Raw genomic sequence first — 19,126 nt, forward strand, 5'->3', positions numbered from 1 at the left:
GGATATAGTGAAAGAGGACATGAAGGTAGTTGGTGTGAGAGAAGAGGATGAGAAGACAGGGTTAGATGGAGGACACTGATTGGCTGTGGAGACCCTGAAGGGAAAAGCCCAGAGGAGAGGAAGAAGACACCAGATCCCAACCGGGACGCCGACCCCAGACGTCTGCTCCCCCCCCACGAGTGTGTTTGCTCTGGGGTTTATGGACCTGAAGATGCCCCATTCTTGCCACTCAAGATGACTCACATGACCGGCGTTTTGGCCACTCAGGCTGTGAAAGCCGCCCGGGGGGGGGGGTGGGGGGTTTGGGGGGGGTGCCCTTTCAGCACTCAAGGACCTCTGGCTGAGTCTCTGAGTCGCTGATGGAGGGATGTCCCCCCGCTTCACCTGCCGGCTTAGTCTTCATCACTTATGCACATAATCCCTGGTTAGTGCATGTGATCCGGCGGCTCTGGGCCCCCCCCCCACGCCGCCCTGGCTCACATGCTTGCTGGGTGGCTCCTGGGTGACCATGGCAACCCTCATCTTCTCATGACAGTGGTGCTCTAAGTCCCTCTTCAGCCTCTGTTGGTCTTTCTCTGTCTGCTAAAGCCCCCCCTGTGTGTGCTTGGCTCAATCTGTGGCTCTCTGTCTCTTTTCTGGTCCAGAGGGGATTAGAACCGACAACCTCCATCAAACCTGCGTCAGTGCAGCTTAAAAATGAAGGCCTGATCTCGATTTAGTCTCAGTCTGAGATGTGAGATACACTTGTGCTCATCTTTTCAGCGAGGGAGGGGGTCACAGATCATCTTACCCCACAGCCCCAACCTTTAGTTGGCTTAAAGCTCTGGGTATCAGGGCCCTCCAGGGACAGTCGGAGAGCCAACGGGGCCACGCTGTGTTCCCCCCGCCCCCCCACACTAACAAGTGTCACAGTGATCCAGGCTCGTCCTCCCCCTGTGTGAACGCCGTGTGAGAGGCGGCTCCATCCATGCCCCCGCCACCTCCGCACAAGGCCCTCCATTGACTTCTAACCTGTTGAGGGCCGGCGGGGGACAAAGCCTGGGGGGGCGGGGCCCGTCCCTCCGACAAGCCTGTGAACAAACGTTAACACGGCTGCAACTGTCCACCCCTTGAATCACTGGATTTATTGACCAACCACAGAGCCCATTCAGGCCTGGGGGGGGGCACTGATAAAGGATGGGGACCAGGATGGCACCGGGGCCTGGGGAGGGAGCCCATGCTCAGGGAGACCTGACCTTTGTGACCTTTCAGCAGACATGGGTGCGTTCGCGTTGGCCGTGAAATGCGGCCGACCGTAAGCAAGCATCAGGTCGGCGTTGTGTCGGGCCCATCAATCAAGACGAGGACCATCAATCAAGACGAGGACCGGACGAGTGTCCTGACGACAGGGCAAAAGCATGCGGAGAAAAGCCCCTGGAATAAGAGTTTCAGAGCCTCTGTGGCTATTAATTGTGAGCTGGTGGGGTCTCCCTGTGGGGAGGAGACGCTGGACAAAGACTGCGTGCAAACACAAAACCGTACGGCTGGAAGGAAAAGGAGATGAACCCCAAAATGTTTGCGACAGAAAACACGTCTGAGGACAAGCTGGAGGAAATCTTCTGCTGGCTGTGAGGAAGAAAGGCCCCCATCTGCTGCCCCACCCGCACAAAGGGGGTACAGACTGACACAAAAACACATATCGCTTTGTGGAGGAGCAACACTATCCTCCAAACGCCATCGCAAACACACACACACACACACACACACACACACACACACACACACACACACACACACACACACACACACACACACACACGGTGTGTTTACCAAAAAGATGATCCACACAAGTCAGGGAGACGCGCATGAATTCATGACGCCTCCTCGTCCTCATCATGAATATTCCCAAAAAGGCTCTTCCCTGATCTGGGGGAGAGTCTTTTCTTTCTGGTACAAGCGAGGAGCCCCCTCCCTCATTCAGTCCCCCCTAAATCCACCCATTCACTGCCTCTGGGCCCTGATCTCCACATGAAATGATGGCCCTCTTTCTCCTCCACACTCCCGCCTTAGAGCGCCCATATGCCAGCCAGCGAGGAGGCTGGGAAAGCCCATAATTGATCAGTAAGTCTTAGCTGAACAAGTGTGACCAGGGTCAGCCCCCCCACGGAGCACGCAAGAGGGGTTTGATACCCAGATTTATTAGAAAATCTAACGGGAGTTCTGCAGAGCAAACAGAGAGAGCAAACATATTCTAGAAATAAAAATAAGAATGAGAAAACATTAAAAACGCGTTCCCTTCAGTGTTGTTAGAGTCATAACTCAAGGGATTATCTTAACTCATTTCTCAACTTAATCCCATTTTCCCCCCTGAATTATAAAAATCTGTAAACAGCTACACAAAATAATGCATAAATTTCAAACATTAAAATTATTTGTTGTAAAATTGGCGTAGCAGCGTCTGAATGTTCTATTTTGATTGTCTTAAATAATTAGTTGAAGCATAGAGTTGTTACGAGTTTATTTGAATTTAATTTCAGATATTGCTGAGTGTTGTTAAAAAAACAGCATTAAGATTTTCACAATTCATTTGATGGACAGGACAAGTTTTTTTTAAATTCTTTTCTAAACCAACACTGTTCCACAGGAAAAAGCAGCAGAATTTTAAAAACATAAAAACAAGCATTTAGTCAAAAATCACCCCCCAAAAACAAATTAAACCAAACTTTCCTTCAACCGTTTGACCTAAATCCTTTAGATTTCAGCAGCCACTGATTATAGTAGATGGATGTATATTTTACTGTTTACTGCGTTCATAAGAAATATCACAACTGGTGTAAAGAGTGTGAAAGAATGAAACTGTTTCATTCTTGTCAAAAGCAAGAAGTTTCTAGTCCTGATGCTAAAGTAGCTAGCATCTGTGGCTAACTTCACATTAAGAGCAGGTGAGAGCGCTATTAGCATCTATCATTAGCAATCCCTGACGGAGGAGACTGGCTCAGCGAATCAAAGTGCAGATTTGAATCCTCCTTCTGATTGGAGGATTTAATGTAGGAGAAGTTGACAGTGTTCCTGAGGGCCCCCCAGCTGGGCGTGGCCCCTGAAGGCTCTCAGGTTTGGAGACTGTGGGTCCCGCTGGGGTCAGAGAGGGTCCCCGGCGTAGGTGACGGCGGAGGCCCCCGGGGGCCACTGGGCGTGGTCCTGCAGCTCCAGGGCCAGGTGCATGTAGCTGAGCCTGGGGGGCCGCTTCCTCCGACAGAACAACCGGGAGAGGAGTGACGGGCCCCAGCGGTCGTTGGCCTCCTGGGACACGTGATGTAGAGAGTTAACTAGTGAAACTAGTGACACGAGTTACACTAGCATCACCCTGATGATGTCATCACACCTGGCGCCTGTCGTTCGTCGTTATCATCTTTTATAGAGAGTTTTTCATGTAAGGGAAAATCAAGTTTCAGCTTCTGGTGACAATTTGTTGCCTTCAAATGAATAAAGACATGAAATCAACTCAGTGGAACGTTGGTGATTGTTGAGGGCATCAATAATCAATCAAAGCCCCGCCCGGGGCGTTCTGACCTGAGGCGTGTCACCAGACGGGGGCCCCCTGCTGTGATCACCCCCCGATCTGTCCCTGAACATTAGCCTCCCCAAGCCGACGTGAAGGATCAACATCTGCAGGAGATCGGGGGGGGGGGATCAGCTGTTCACACAGGAGCTGATCATCAATGAGCTGCTGATTAATGACTGATTGGGTCGTGATCAATGACAGCCAATCACAGCGTTCTGATTAAACAGGGGATTGGTCGCGGTGTGTGTGGGGGGTGGAGGGGGGGCTGATGCCTCTGAAGCGTACCTCCATCACGAAACACACGGCCGCGTTCACCATGACGATCACAACCAGCGTCACACGCCAGGCGTGGGGAACACACACCATCTGGGGGGAGAAAGAACAACACACACTTTATTTAGAGCTGGTCCTGGTTCTGGTCCTGGTCCTGGTCCTGGTTCTGGTTCTGGTTCTGGTTCTGGTTCTGGTCCTGGTTCCATCTGGTTAGAACCAGGTTTACCTCCAGGAATCGGTCGATGGCGGGCACCGGATGCAGCATGATGAAGAGGAGGAAGGCGAACAGACCGGTACAGGACAGCGTGAACGGCCCTGTGTTCGGATTAGGATTGAGATTAATTCAGAGTTAAAGGAACTAAAACCACAGCTGCAGCATTTACATCTCAATCAACCTCCAATCCGGTTCCTGGACCAGCTGAGATGTTTAACCCCTGATGGTTCTTACAGTTCTTGTAGCTGGGCTGTCTGAAGGGCTTCCCCTTGGAGAACACCACGGCCACAGCCAGATACTGGAAGGACGACACGTAGAAGAGGGAGGTGTTCTCGTAGTTCCTGATGTTTTTGTGTTGGTGGGGGTCCGTGGCGTTGGAGCTGTAAGGAATCCTGGCGCTGGAAGCGTTGCAGGCGCTGCAGGAGGAGAGAGGAGGAGCAGAAGGTTCATCTGACCGTTAGAGAACAAAACAACACGAGCATCCCATGGTAATACGTGTGTCTTCAAAGCAGATGTTGGAGTGTAACTGTACCAATTATTTAACTTTTATTTTTTTTAAAAAGTTCAACAATTTTAACTTAAATAATAAGTTAAATAAAAAGTAAAACTGTTTAAAGTTAAGGATGAATTTTAAGAAAAATGTGTTCTTGAATTTTGTTTCATTCAAGAAAGAAGCCAGAATTAAGCAAATTTTCTGTTGTTTTCTTCATTTTAAAAACTGAATATAACAATAAAAAAATTAATGCAGCAAAATCTTAGTTTATAGTAGTAATTTAAAAGTAAATTTTTAAAATAAATAATAAAATAAATAAAGTAATATTAGTAAATAGGGTAATTAATTTTAATTATTTTAATTAATTACTTTAACTAATAAAGAATAAATTAAAATGAGTAAATCAATCATTTATGCTTTTATTTTGTGAGAAAAACGCGTCATAATAATTAAAATCATCTCATTAAAACACTTAAAACCAGTCAGTGAGGCTGATTTAACTTCCACTCGTTGCTTAAAGCTCCTCACTGGAGCGTCACTCCATGTGTCTGGGGGGGGGGGTCCACGTCTCATTTGAGCATCACTCACTCTGACTGGGGGGTCCACGTCTCGTACCAGCTCTGCTGTCGGACCAGGACGAAGGCCAGGACCTGGAATCCCAGGCAGGTGAGGATCTGGGTGAGAACGGAGCAGAGCAGGGGGCCGGAGATCAGGCTGGAGGGGGGGCGGCGCCGGGACAGCTCCTTCCAGGCCGGGTTCAGACTCACTGAGGAGGCAAATGGGGGGGGGGTCAGCGCGTCAGATGGAGCTGCAAACCAAACGACTCTATTGACTCACTGGTGAAGGCGATGATGAGGATGATGGCCATGTCGATGAAGAGGAACTGGAAGTCTCCCAGGTTACTGAGGATCTACAGATATTAAAACACCAGAACGGATGAACGGCGTCTGAAACCGAAGCGCCACTTCATATGCAAATGAGGTGATCACATTTTACTGATCGGCTGCCCCCACAGGAACAACAGCACCACCCGGTCTCTGCCTTTGTTTCACAGCCAAAGGATGGAGCACACACACACACACACACACACACACACACACACACACACACACACACACACACACACACACGCCTCTACTTGCTCCTCACGTCCTCCCTGATGTGGGAAACACATCTTCATTTAGATCTGCTGCTGTTCACTACATTCACCTTCAGGAGGAGTGTGTGTGTCAGTGTTAATTCAGTGTGTGTGTCAGTGTTAATTCAGTGTGTGTGTCAGTGTTAATTCAGTGTGTGTGTCAGTGTTAATTCAGTGTGTGTGTCAGTGTTAATTCAGTGTGTGTGTCAGTGTTAATTCAGTGTGTGTGTCAGTGTTAATTCAGTGTGTGTGTCAGTGTTAATTCAGTGTGTGTGTCAGTGTTAATTCAGTGTGTGTGTCAGTGTTAATTCAGTGTGTGTGTCAGTGTTAATTCAGTGTGTGTGTCAGTGTTAATTCAGTGTGTGTGTCAGTGTTAATTCAGTGTGTGTGTCAGTGTTAATTCAGTGTGTGTGTCAGTGTTAATTCAGTGTGTGTGTCAGTGTTAATTCAGTGTGTGTGTCAGTGTTAATTCAGTGTGTGTGACAGTGTTAATTCAGTGTGTGTGTCAGTGTTAATTCAGTGTGTGTGTCAGTGTTAATTCAGTGTGTGTGTCAGTGTTAATTCAGTGTGTGTGTCAGTGTTAATTCAGTGTGTGTGTCAGTGTTAATTCAGTGTGTGTGTCAGTGTTAATTCAGTGTGTGTGTCAGTGTTAATTCAGTGTGTGTGTCAGTGTTAATTCAGTGTGTGTGTCAGTGTTAATTCAGTGTGTGTGACAGTGTTAATTCAGTGTGTGTGTCAGTGTTAATTCAGTGTGTGTGTCAGTGTTAATTCAGTGTGTGTGTCAGTGTTAATTCAGTGTGTGTGTCAGTGTTAATTCAGTGTGTGTGTCAGTGTTAATTCAGTGTGTGTGTCAGTGTTAATTCAGTGTGTGTGTCAGTGTTAATTCAGTGTGTGTGTCAGTGTTAATTCAGTGTGTGTGACAGTGTTAATTCAGTGTGTGTCAGTGTTAATTCAGTGTGTGTGTCAGTGTTAATTCAGTGTGTGTGTCAGTGTTAATTCAGTGTGTGTGTCAGTGTTAATTCAGTGTGTGTGTCAGTGTTAATTCAGTGTGTGTGTCGGTGTTAATTCAGTGTGTGTGTCGGTGTTAATTCAGTGTGTGTGTCAGTGTTAATTCAGTGTGTGTGTCAGTGTTAAACGTCTGTGTGTACCGAGTAGAGCAGGATGACGCTCAGGTACTGGATGATGCTGTAGAGAGCCATGAACTTGAACACGCAGAAGGACGTGATGAGAGCAGCTCGACCCTCTCTGTGGAGGAAGAAGAAAACAAACGAGAACATCATGAAGGAATAAATCTCCATAAAACCCGCAGCAGTGAAATGAAGCTCTAACTCCAGGTGAGCAGGAGTTTGAAGCTCCTCTGCTTCCACGTGAGGAACAATGTCTACATGCGTTTCAGGAAGCACATAAAACTCCCTGTTCTTGGGGATCAGGATGGAGACGCTACCTGATGAGGTCGGGGACGCAGGAGATGTTGGGGGTGGAGGAGGTGAAGGGTGAGGCGACCGAGGCCTCCAGCTCGGACAGGGAGATCCCGCTGTGAGCTCTCTTCAGGGCCTGGCAGGAGGAGCGTCAGTCAACGCTCCGCTCTCAAATCTACGTCTGATAGATTCTCTACACTTACGCCGCAGTCGTTGGCGCCGTCGCCACACATTCCCACCGTGTAGCTGGGGGGGTGGATGAAGAGAGGGACACTAGAATCTATCAAACAGCTTTAAACAATTAAATTAAATTAAATTAAATTAAATTAAATTAAATTGAAATCAAACTGAAGCCCCAGGCGGGTGAAGGACTCACTGGAGGCCCTGCAGCAGCTCCACCAGCTGGGTCTTCTGCTCTGGAGACATGCGGGCCAACACGGTGGCTCTCAGCAGGAGCTGCAGCGCCCCCGAGTGGACAAGAGCAGAATTACAACATCACCTGAGGGGCGCTTGAAGGTTCATCAACGTGTAATAAAGTCTAGATGTCAGGTCGTTTCATTCTTCAAGCAAAAATCCTTCATTTTTCCAGTTCCTAACATAAATTATTTTTAAAAATCTCATTTTATTGGATTCTTAATCATCTTTACACTATTTTTCACACGGTGAGGACGTCACTTTGAGATCTGTGTTAAGATATTTATCATTATTTTCAGAATTTTGCTCATGAATCAATAAATGTGGAGAAATAATTTGCATATAAATTCAGAGTGAAAATATTAGTTGAATATATTCAATCCACACAATCATAACTTAGCTTCAAATACAACAAAATCCTGTTTTAAATAATAACTACATAATGAAGAACAATAAGGTAATAAATCACTTTTAGTATATTTTCTCCACTGACTACTTTTACTTTAAATATTCAGCATATTTGTTAAACACACTTAAATCTTTGTTAATGGGCGAGGACGTCGTCCAAATCCGACCTCAGCTCCAGCTTTCGATCTGAATGATGTCACACATCTTTAAACCTGACATGAATATTAATGTTTCAAAGGTGAGTCTGTACCTTTTGGACCAGTTGAGGGAAGTGTTGGGTGATGACAGCGAAGGCGGCGCCGCTCAGGGCGAAGTGATAGCGTGGTGCGACTCTGGAGTCATGGTCCTCCTCCTCCACGTTGATCTCCACCGTCTGTGAGATGACGAGCCGGTCGTCAGCAGAACACTACCAAACGCCACTGATGGACGTAGACGCGGGGGAACTATTGGAACAAACTACGTAAGCTGCTGCGTTTAAATCCTGTAACTTCATGTGTTTTTACTCCGCTAACAATAAGGACATTAACTCTGATTCCCATCCCTGAGGCCCCCTCCTCCTGTCACCCAGGAGCAGCCACAGGAATGTGCATTTCATCGATGCAGCCAATCACCTTCAAGGACCCGACAAAATAAAATCTCCAGCTGAGGTCGCAGCAGAATATAATTTAAAACATCATCATCATCATCTTCAAACAGGGGCCCGGGGCCCCCCCACTCTGTGTCACAGTGCAGACACACACGTCTACTCCGTTGTGTGTTGTTGGGGTGACGTGGATCCGTTAGTGTTTGTTTGAGTTGTCAGCAGGGGGGCGAGATCAGCTGCTGGGCGAGCCAGGCTGGCTTTAAACCAGAGAGATGTGGAGGGGGGGGTGTCGTGGGTGTCGGGACGCGTCCCTCCAGAACCGGAGGAACGTGTCCCGTGATGTTTGGACCACATGTGACTCATGATGGCCTCACAAACGTCTGTTTTAATAGAGGACAGGCTGAGACGTGCTGACAAACCATCAGATGAGGGCGAATCCAGGCTTGTTAGAGAGCTCTAAATGAGCTCTATGTGAGCTCTATGTGAGCCCTATAAGAGCTCTATGTGAGCTCTATGTGAGCTCTACGAGAGCTCTATGTGAGCTCTATGAGAGCTCTACGAGAGCTCTATGTGAGCTCTATGAGAGCTCTACGAGAGCTCTATGTGAGCTCTATGAGAGCTCTATGTGAGCTCTACGAGAGCTCTATGTGAGCTCTATGAGAGCTCTACGAGAGCTCTATGTGAGCTCTATGAGAGCTCTATGTGTGCTCTATGTGAGCTCTACGTGAGCTCTATGTGAGCTCTATGTGAGCTCTACGAGAGCTCTATGTGAGCTCTATGTGAGCTCTATGAGAGCTCTACGTGAGCTCTATGTGAGACAGAGGCGGGTCTCAAACCCAAACAGTGGAGTTAAACCAGCCTGAGGCCCCCGGGGCTCCGCCTTCACCTGAGCGTCCTTTGCGGCCCCCGCCGGGTTCTCCATGTGACGCCAGGTGACGCTAGCGGGACGGGAGTCCTTCGGCAGCGCCACGTCCGCTATGATGACCGTCTCGTGGGGCCGAATCATACCACAGTCCCGAGCCACCGAGATCGCCGTCAGCATGTGGTCACCTGACGGGGGGGGGAACGTGGAGGGAGTCTGGGAATGGTGCATTCACGGACAGTATGTACAAAAGAGGATTGTTCAACTCCAAGACCTGGATTTACGCCTTGGTTTGACTCACCCGTCACCATCAGGGTGCGAATTTTTGCACGTCGTAATTCACACAAAACCCCCCAAGTCTCCTCTTTAATTTTGTTCTGCATGATGACCAAACCCAGGAAGTCCATCTTCTCTTCTATCAGGTCCCTGAAAGCAAATCAAAACCCAGCATTCAGGCGCCGCCAAAACGTCACCGAACAGTTCAGAGAATCAGATTTCAGAGAACCAGCGTGAGGACGGAGCTTTCCAGACATCATACCTGTGTGAGCCTCACCTGGTTGATTCCATCCTGCCCTTTCAGCTCTACGTCATAATTCTTTGTCATTATTAGAGATAAAAAACATCCCAAACACAAAGGTTTCCTTTCTGTTCTGTTATCAGAAGCTCTAGTCAGTGTTGTAGGGCGGGGCGTGTCTACCTGGACGGGGTTATCTGAGGGCGTTACCTGCTGAGACTCTGGACTTTGTGCCAGGACAGCCTGGAGTCCAGCTGGCGACACCCCAGCGCGATAACCCTGAAGCCCTGCCGGGTGTAGGTCTCCAGAGTCTCTGCAAAGCTCTGTGGGACTGAAGCAGAGCGCCAGCGTCAGTCTGGCCCCGCCCACTCACACCTGTGACATAAGGAGGCGTCACACCTGTGTGCCGTCGGCACAGGCCGGCCACCACCTCCGGCGCCCCCTTCATGTACGCCTCCATGTGTTTGCCCCCCAAACGTCTGACCACCACGCTCATCCTCTGCAGCGCCGAGGAGAAGGGGAACTGACGCAGGACCCCCACCTCACAGACCTGAGACAAACCTGACAGTTATCAATAAAACTTGATTGATTTGATATTTGATGCACACATGTGATCAGACATTCGATGATGTCACAGAGCCATAAAGGAGCCCCCCCCCCTCGATATAACTGGGGGGGAGACTGTACCGTGTTCTCCGTCTCAGGGCCGTTCTGATTGGCTGGGGGCGCTCGCACCACCGTGGGGGTTAATGGATTGTGGAGCGCCGTCTCTTCCTCCGTGGGCTCCTCCAGGACCTGAAGCCAAAGAAACCCCCCCTGAGCTGCAGCTGAAGGACTCGGATCAGAACCTCAGGAGCTGCTTCCTCCAGACAGGAAGCAGACTGACACCAGCTGTAAATCACTTTGACCAATCAGAGCTCCTCAACCCGTGGACCGGGGGCCTGTGCTCACCCATCCCGTAGCGCCAAACATCTTCAGGTCTAAGGGGTCGCCGGAGAGCTCGCCCTGGATTCTGGTGAGGGAGTGGCATGCGGCCATGCAGGACGTGAACGCTGAGTCAGCCATGCTGGTGTTGGCCGCGCTGCGCTCCGGGGGGGAGAAGCTACGAGAGAGGGGGGGTAATCTCACTCAGCTGAGATTAAAACAGACGGAGGTTAGAGAATATCGTCTGCACACAGCTGTCCTCCACCAGCAGCACACCGTCACGCACAACTTCCTGCTCCCAACCTGCCGTCTTCAGCGCGGTGCACCCCCCACAGGTCCAGGCCGTCCTCGGTGAGAGTCCCGGTCTGAGGGGAAACCACAGGGGGGTCAACAGGTGCAGGTCCAGGTGGGACGGCTCACACACACACGTCGATGCCGAGGTGATGACATCACCGCGTTCAGGGTGTACTGCCTGTAGCATTTCAATCTTCATGCTGAAACCTGTCACCAACCTGTGTGTGGGGGGGGGGTGCTGTGGGGGAGGGGGGTGCTGGGGACCCGGTGCTGACGCTAACCGTGTCTGTGAACACGGACCACCTCTGATCTGTGGTGTCGACTCAGCGATTCAGGCGCTGCTGACAAACTGCAGCCGGTCGTGTCTGATGCTACCCCCCCCCCAAATCATTCAGTGATTTATATATTATATATATATTTACATTTTATATTTCATGGAAAATCACATATAGCATGAGTTTCTGTCGCCGACATCATCGGTTTTCAGTTTTCTCTCCATCCCAGATGTGTGTGTGCTCTTATTATGTCCACAAATCAATAAAAACACAGATTATTGACAGAATATCAGTCCTCAATGCTTCACAAACCCCTAGAAACCAGTCGATCACCCGTGACAGCCCCCGCTGACCTTGTCAAAGCAGAACAGGTCCAGCTGCCCACACATGTTGATCCTCTGGGGGCTGATGCAGAAGATGCCCACCCGCTTCAGCCGCCGCTGGGCGTAGACGATACCGGCCGTCATGGCCGCCGGTAGGGCGGGGGGCACGGTGATGGTGACGATGTCCAGAGACTCGATGATGATGGTTTTAGCTGGAACCTGAAGAAGAGAGATGGCCTCAAGCCCAGCTCCTCCCCAGACCCCCCCACCCCGGGCCCGACCCCCACACCTGGTTCATGACGCTGAGGACGATGGTGTAGATGAAGCCGATGCCCGCCACCCCCACCAGACACAGCAGGAAGAGGGAGGCGTCGCGGTACAGCCGGAAGTCGGTGGGTTTGGGGTGGAGGATGGAGCGTACCAGCTGGCCTTTCTCTGTGCTGAAGCCTGGGGGGGCAGGAACCATCTGTAAGGACGGAACCTAAACGAACCCTAAAGGATCAGCCCCCCCCCCTCACCTGTTCGGACCACCACGGCCTTCACCGGCTCCCCGGCGTAGAAACGGGTCTGGATCACCTGCGTGCCGCAGAACAGGGTGTGTCGCTTGTGTTCCTCCAGGTGGTAACGATCAGCTGACCCCCCCCCCGAACTGGGAAGACTGGTCTTAGTGACTGGAACGCTCTCTCCTGAGTAAAAAATTAGAAAATAAACCACACGCAAAAATTAAATAAAATAAAAAAAGTAATTAAAAAATTTAAATTTTAATCAAATCAGACCAATAAACCCGTCAGACAGAACCAGCACAAATAAATCCACAAACAATGATTTAATTCAGTTAGAAAGTAAAAAGTAAAAGAATCAGTTAGAATTTAAAAAATTAAAAATTTAATCTAATTAAATTATATCAATAAACTGGTCAGACAAGTAATTCTCGTCATCACAAACTTATCATTATAGATGAATGAATGAATGAATGAATGAATGAATGAATGAATGAAGTTCAAATGATTTCTCAACTAAAATCCTGAAAGATGCACCTTGTTTATGTGGTTAATTTGCATTGGATCATGGGAACATAATATAATACAATATAATATAATATAATATAATATAATATAATACAATATAATACAATATAATATAATATAATATAATATAATATAATATAATATAATATAGTATAATATAATATAATAAATATAATATAATATGATATAATATAATATAATATAATATAATATAATATAATATGATATAATATAATACAATATAATACAATATAATATAATATAATATAATATAATATAATATAATATAATATAATATAGTATAATATAATATAATATAATATAATATAGTATAATATAATATAATATAATATAATATAATATAATATAATATAATATAATATAATATAATATAATAAATATAATATAATATAATATAATGTAGTATAATTGTAGCGGTGAACAGCTGTTTCGTCAGCTGATGCTCGTGCCCGTAACCGTGGCGTGTCGCACGACCAACCCTCAGCAGTGAATAGTGTTTTTCCACCATAGTGTTCTCATCAGAGCACGTCTGCACCCGTGTTCACCTGGGTGGTCCCGGGTGAGGTTGGTGTGTAATTCGGGACAGTTCGGCCATTCGTTTTGCACATTTAAAGTAGTTTACGTGTGGGGGGGTGTGATTGCAGCGATGAGCGCTCCCGGCTCATCAGCTGGGGGGGGGGGTTGATTGCTCACCTGTGTTGAATCAAGCAGACAGAAGAGACGCCACTGCGGAGCAGAAAAGTGCGAAAACCGTACTAACGAGGGGCTGAACGGACCGCCGGTAAGGAGACTTCAGTTTTATGTGTGGCTGTGGGGTGTCTGAGGTGAGGTGAAGGTATTTGTAGCCCCCGGTGCGGTGTGTGAACGCTGACTGCTAGTGGGGGCATGGGATAAACGGGTCATATTTCTTCTCTATCTGCAGACGGCGTGTTTAAGGCTGCTATAAATGTGACTTACTGAAAAAATAATTTTATAGTGGATATGGGGTTTAAATAATAACTAAACCTGGTGGGAAATTGTGTTGATTAGTTATTAATTTATATGTTGGTTTGGTGAAATGCTTAATTCATTGGTTTCATGGGTTAAAAGAAAAAACAAATGTATTTTATCTATTTTGATTTTACATTGAAATTACATCTGTTTTAACTTAAAGGGAAAAAATTAAATCTCTTTTCATGCACTTGGTTAATGGTTAATGTGAAAGGGTTTGATAACTGATCAATATTTGTATTTATTATAATTATTGATTATGGGTCTGACAATTATTTAATTATTAGAACCTGTTTTTAATGATAATCATGTGATGTTTAAGGTTTTTCATCTACTACTACTTTTGAAGACTATTGGAGAAAAAGGTTATAAAGAAAAATAAAAGAAAGCAGCAACGACCTGGTCTTTGAGTGAACTCCAGCCTTTGCTGTTCGGCGGTTGTGCACCCCTTCAGGTGCACCCCTTCAGGTGTACCCCGGTGCACCCCTTCAGGTGTACCCCGGTGCACCCCTTCAGGTGTACCCCGGTGCACCCCTTCAGGTGTACCCCGGTGCACCCCTTCAGGTGTACCCCGGTGCACCCCTTCAGGTGTGGGGTTACCAAGGACAGAAAACAGTAGCAGTAGCTTCACAAAAACAACGTTCTAATCCCCAAATCTCTGCCTACTGGGGGCATGACGTTCCACAAAGAGCTGGAGCCTTTAGCCTGCTGCTAACAGATGCTAACAGATGCTAACAGATGCTAACAGCCCCCACCTGTCAACATGCTCTCGTTCACGATGCAGCTCCCCTGGACGAGCGCCGCGTCACACGGCATGACCATCCCATTGGCTGGAAGGACGATGACATCACCGGGCACCAGGTCTGTCGACAGGGCGTGTTCCACCTCTGGATTGGATCACAGGGGGGGGGTGTCAGCCCGACGCCGTCCGGCCCCCCCCCAGAGACACGGGACGCGTCTTACCGCTGTTTCCTCTGCACACACACACACGCTGCACGCTGTGCGCCGCCACCATGTCCTGCAGCATCACGTATTGCTGGGGGGGGGGGGGGGAAATACGTTCATCAGAGGGGTCCCCTCTGCCTGCTGGGACGGGGTGGGGGGGGGGGGGCGTCTCACCTTCTTGATGGTGTAGAGGGAGGTGGCGATGGAGATGGCGGACATGATGACGATGGCCGTGGCGTAGTAGTAGTAGTCCTCAGCGCTCCACAGCGCCACGCTGAACAGCTGGAAGACGTAGAACGGGTTCAGCACCTGGGGGGGGGGGGCGGCATTAAAACGTGTTCATCACCGGTGTTCAGTGGTGAACTCACCTCCTTTACGAGCAGCTTGAGCAGAGACGGGACCCTGACAGAGATCTCATTCTCCCCGAAGAACAGAGCCCTGAGGCAGAGGAGGACCGTCAGACGTCTGACCATTTGACCGTAGATCAAAAGTTACTCTACAAATCATTAATAGAACAATAAGGAAGCTAATGATTATTATAACCATTATTATTATCGTTGTTGTTATTACAGTATTACTAGTGTTATAATTATCACTATTATTATCACTAATATTAATATTATTTTCACTATTATGATCGACATCATCACCACATCATCATCACCGTTAACATCATCATCATCATCACCAACACCATCCTCCTCCTCATCTTCCCCCTCCCACCTGTACTCCTGCTGTCTCCTGCTCAGCCCCCCGCTGTGCTCAGAGTGGATTCTGGAGCAGCTGACCCCCAGGTCCTCCAGGCCCCTGAAACGTCACACACACCTGTTCCTGCTACAGCAACATGCTGACATTAGCATCATGCTAATACGTACGTGTCATGGCCACACACACACACACACACACACACACACACACACACACACACACACACACACACACTGACTGACTGAACTTACGTGTGAACTTCAAAGTTGTGGAGGCTGTCGTTCCAGAAGTACCGGGTGCTGTGGAGCGTGAAGTAGTGGATCTGACAGGTGGGACCAGACACGGGTGGGACCAGACACAGGTGGGACCAGACACAGGTGGGACCAGACACAGGTGGGACCAGACACAGGTGGGACCAGACGCAGGTGGGGACCAGACACAGGTGGGACCAGACACAGGTGGGACCAGACGCAGGTGGGACCAGACGCAGGTGGGGACCAGACGCAGGTGGGGACCAGACGCAGGTGGGGACCAGACGCAGGTGGGGACCAGACGCAGGTGGGACCAGACGCAGGTGGGACCAGACACAGGTGGGGACCAGACGCAGGTGGGGACCAGACACAGGTGGGACCAGACACAGGTGGGACCAGACACAGGTGGGACCAAACGCAGGTGGGACCAGACGCAGGTGGGGACCAGACGCAGGTGGGGACCAGACGCAGGTGGGGACCAGACGCAGGTGGGGACCAGACGCAGGTGGGGACCAGACGCAGGTGGGGACCAGACGCAGGTGGGGACCAGACGCAGGTGGGGACCAGACGCAGGTGGGACCAGACACAGGTGTGGACCAGACACAGGTGTGGACCAGACGCAGGTGGGACCAGACACAGGTGGGATCACACAGGGGGGGTGAGGGGGGAAACTTGACAGAAAACTTCTAGAAAATGAATGAAGTGTGATTCAGTTTGACACTGACGTACCTGAGCAGGACGTGTGTGAGACCCTTTCCCATGATGCTCTCTGGTCACGGGGTGTCCATCTCCGCTGGGCAGGGGGTCCTGATCCAACCGATGGAAGGGCTCCGCCCCCGGCGCCGACATCACGTGGACTCTGGCTCTAAACCACTGCCTGAACTCATCCTGTAACACCCACACCTCTGAGGACCCCCCAGCGCTCCAGAACATACACCTGACCCAGAAGCCTCCCCACCTACCGTGGTCCTGAGCAGCAGCGTGTGTGCGTCCCTCAGTGAGGTGTGTGTGCACGTCCCCTTCACCCCCCACTCCGGCAGCCAGTACAGCAGCAGCAGCAGGAGCCCCCCCGAGCACATGGCGCCCACCCCCACCAGCAAGGCCTTCCACAGACAGGGCCGGTACCCCCACACCTCCTGCAAGACAGGCAGCGGGGCAGACTAACGCCTGGAGGCACGAGGTTCATGTCGGTTAGCAACAAACTTTAAAGTTTGACGAAGCTACATCAGCCTAGCCTTTAGCTTCCCATAATGCACTGGGCTCCTCTCCCTTCAGCTTCCCATAATGCACTGGGCTCCTCTCCCTTCAGCTTCCCATAATGCACTGGGCTCCTCCCCCTGTTACACATTCATTTCACTTCATTTGACCTCCTTCCTGGAGTCTTCACACCTTCTCATCCCACAGGTCACCGTGGACCAATCTGCTGCTGGCGTCCACTGACGTCACCACCATCACCACCATCATCATCATCATCACCATCATCACCATCATCACCATCATCACCACCATCATCATCACCACCATCTCCACCATCATCATCATCACCACCATCTCCACCATCATCATCATCACCACCATCATCATCATCACCACCATCACCATCATCATCCTCACATTACTACTACAGTAATAATAATATAACGATGGGTTAGATTTCTGCAGCTCTTTTCTGGACACAGTCTCGTACATCGGCTCCATTCATCCACTCCTCCGTCATACCCGGTGATGGTACACCACCTGTAGCCACAGCTGCCCTGGGGCAGACTGACGGAGGCGTGGCTGCCAATCTGCACCTACGGCCCCTCCCACCACCAGCGGAACAATCACATTCATACGTCAGCGATGCCCCACTGGAGGCAAGGAGGGTAAAGTGTCTTGCCCAAGGACACAACGACAAATGACTCTGAGCGGGAATCGAACCGCCGATGTTGAACCTCTGGACGACCCGCTGCTCCACTGAGCCACGGCCGCTCAGTGTCAGTATCATCATCATCATCACCATCACCACCATCGTCACTGCAGCAGCTCCTATAAATACTATCTATATGTTTTATAATGATAGCTATTGATCATTGATAATAGTTGGTCTCTGTACGTCTGCCCCCCCCCCCATCTGGTCAAACTGGGGTGCTGATTCTCTGGTTTCCTCCTGTTTAATCCGGTCTGTGTTCCTCGGTGGCGCCGTGTGGCGAGCAGCTCTCACCATCTCGTCCTCCAGACCGCGGTTTAAGACCTTCACCTCCCTCGTCGTCATTCTGCCCAACGCCCCACAGCTGCAGGAGGAGGAGGAGGAGGAGGAAGAGGAGGTGGTGTCGACTCGGCTCCACCAGAAACCTTCCTGCAGAAGCTGGAACCCTCCTGAAGGAAGGATCCCTGGATCTGGGTCGGCGACACCGACGCCTCCCGTTCAGTGAAACACAAAGCAGGAAGTGTGTGCTCTATTAAACAGGTTAATGTTCATTCATGGTGATAACGGGAGAAAACAACACCTGAGTGGATGACCCCCCCAGGTAAGGAGGTTAATGACTGACAGGTGAATCATGACAGGAGAAGGTGAGAGCTCCACCATCCTGTAAAAACCTCCATCTGCAGACCGTAACACCAGGTAAAGACAAATCTGAAGTCTCTGGAGCGGAACCAACGCTGAACGCCTGTGACCTTCGACCTCTTGTTAACACCAGGTAGGACTCTATGAAACATTTTAGCTTCTAAAGATGATGAAACCAAAGCTCAAAGTCCGTCGGGCAGACGACACTCAGCAGATCTCCACCGAGACCCGGACCTGTGTGTCAGGTGTTCATCTGTAAAGCATCTCAATCTGGATTTTATTGGTTTATCTGGGGGGGGGGGTTACATCATGATCCATTCATTGTTCCCTGAGAAATAGACTTACTTTCATAATAAAACAGATTATCATGAACCTTGACAATGGGTCTTGGGTTAGAACACAGTTAAAAACATCTAAAATAAAATATCCACACGATTTAAATGGTTTTTTGCTTATCCAGGAATCTTAAACTGAGACAGGCTTGAGTTTACTGAATGTCAGAGGACGTGTGTCCTGTAGACGGAGCAGGAATGAAGCAGACTGTTAATCTGGATGTGTTTATTCTAATATTTATCTCGTCTCTAATTTTCTTTGCTCTTTTCTCTCAATTCTCACTTTTTTGTTCTTATTCTGACTGTCGTTACGTTCTGAAACACAGCAGTAAAAATAATAAAAGCAATTTATTTCCTCCCTTGGGGATCAATAAGGGAATGGGGGGCAGCTTCATGGTGAGGGGGGGGGGGGGGGGGGGCAGCAGGTCTTAGGGGGTTTGAGTTGACAGAAACATGAATGCAGCCAAACCACAGTTCAGTTTCAGTCGGAGTCTGACGGGATGAGATTTATTCCTGCAGCCACACAGAGTCCAAACAGAGCAGGTAAAGCCACTGGCTGCTCAACAACTATGTGAACAATCCTCACAGGCCCTGGGGGGGGGGGGGGGGGGTCAGGCCAATCTAGGATT

The 19,126-nt window shown here is 49.2% G+C and overlaps 1 protein-coding gene across 1 annotated transcript; it reads right to left on the reverse strand.

The window, feature by feature from the left end:
- Positions 1-2,571: 2,571 nt before the first annotated feature.
- Positions 2,572-17,990, reverse strand: LOC137612213 (polyamine-transporting ATPase 13A3-like). Its single transcript, XM_068340624.1, has 31 exons — positions 17,821-17,990; positions 16,580-16,753; positions 16,347-16,505; positions 15,618-15,688; positions 15,382-15,465; positions 15,027-15,096; positions 14,833-14,967; positions 14,677-14,749; positions 14,469-14,600; positions 12,193-12,360; positions 11,964-12,121; positions 11,705-11,893; positions 11,086-11,147; positions 10,810-10,960; positions 10,546-10,653; positions 10,258-10,408; positions 10,069-10,189; positions 9,646-9,770; positions 9,369-9,532; positions 8,150-8,272; positions 7,454-7,533; positions 7,281-7,323; positions 7,104-7,213; positions 6,808-6,904; positions 5,359-5,431; positions 5,110-5,287; positions 4,263-4,444; positions 4,041-4,129; positions 3,827-3,907; positions 3,550-3,645; positions 2,572-3,279 (listed from the first exon to the last, which is right to left on the reverse strand). The coding sequence occupies exons 1-31, from the start codon at positions 17,869-17,871 to the stop codon at positions 3,118-3,120; spliced, it is 3,660 nt and encodes a 1,219-aa protein (XP_068196725.1). The 5' UTR covers positions 17,872-17,990; the 3' UTR covers positions 2,572-3,117.
- Positions 17,991-19,126: the final 1,136 nt, after the last annotated feature.

Source organism: Antennarius striatus, chromosome 18 (genome assembly GCF_040054535.1).
Source record: "Antennarius striatus isolate MH-2024 chromosome 18, ASM4005453v1, whole genome shotgun sequence".
In the NCBI taxonomy this organism is placed as follows: Eukaryota; Metazoa; Chordata; class Actinopteri; order Lophiiformes; family Antennariidae; genus Antennarius; species Antennarius striatus.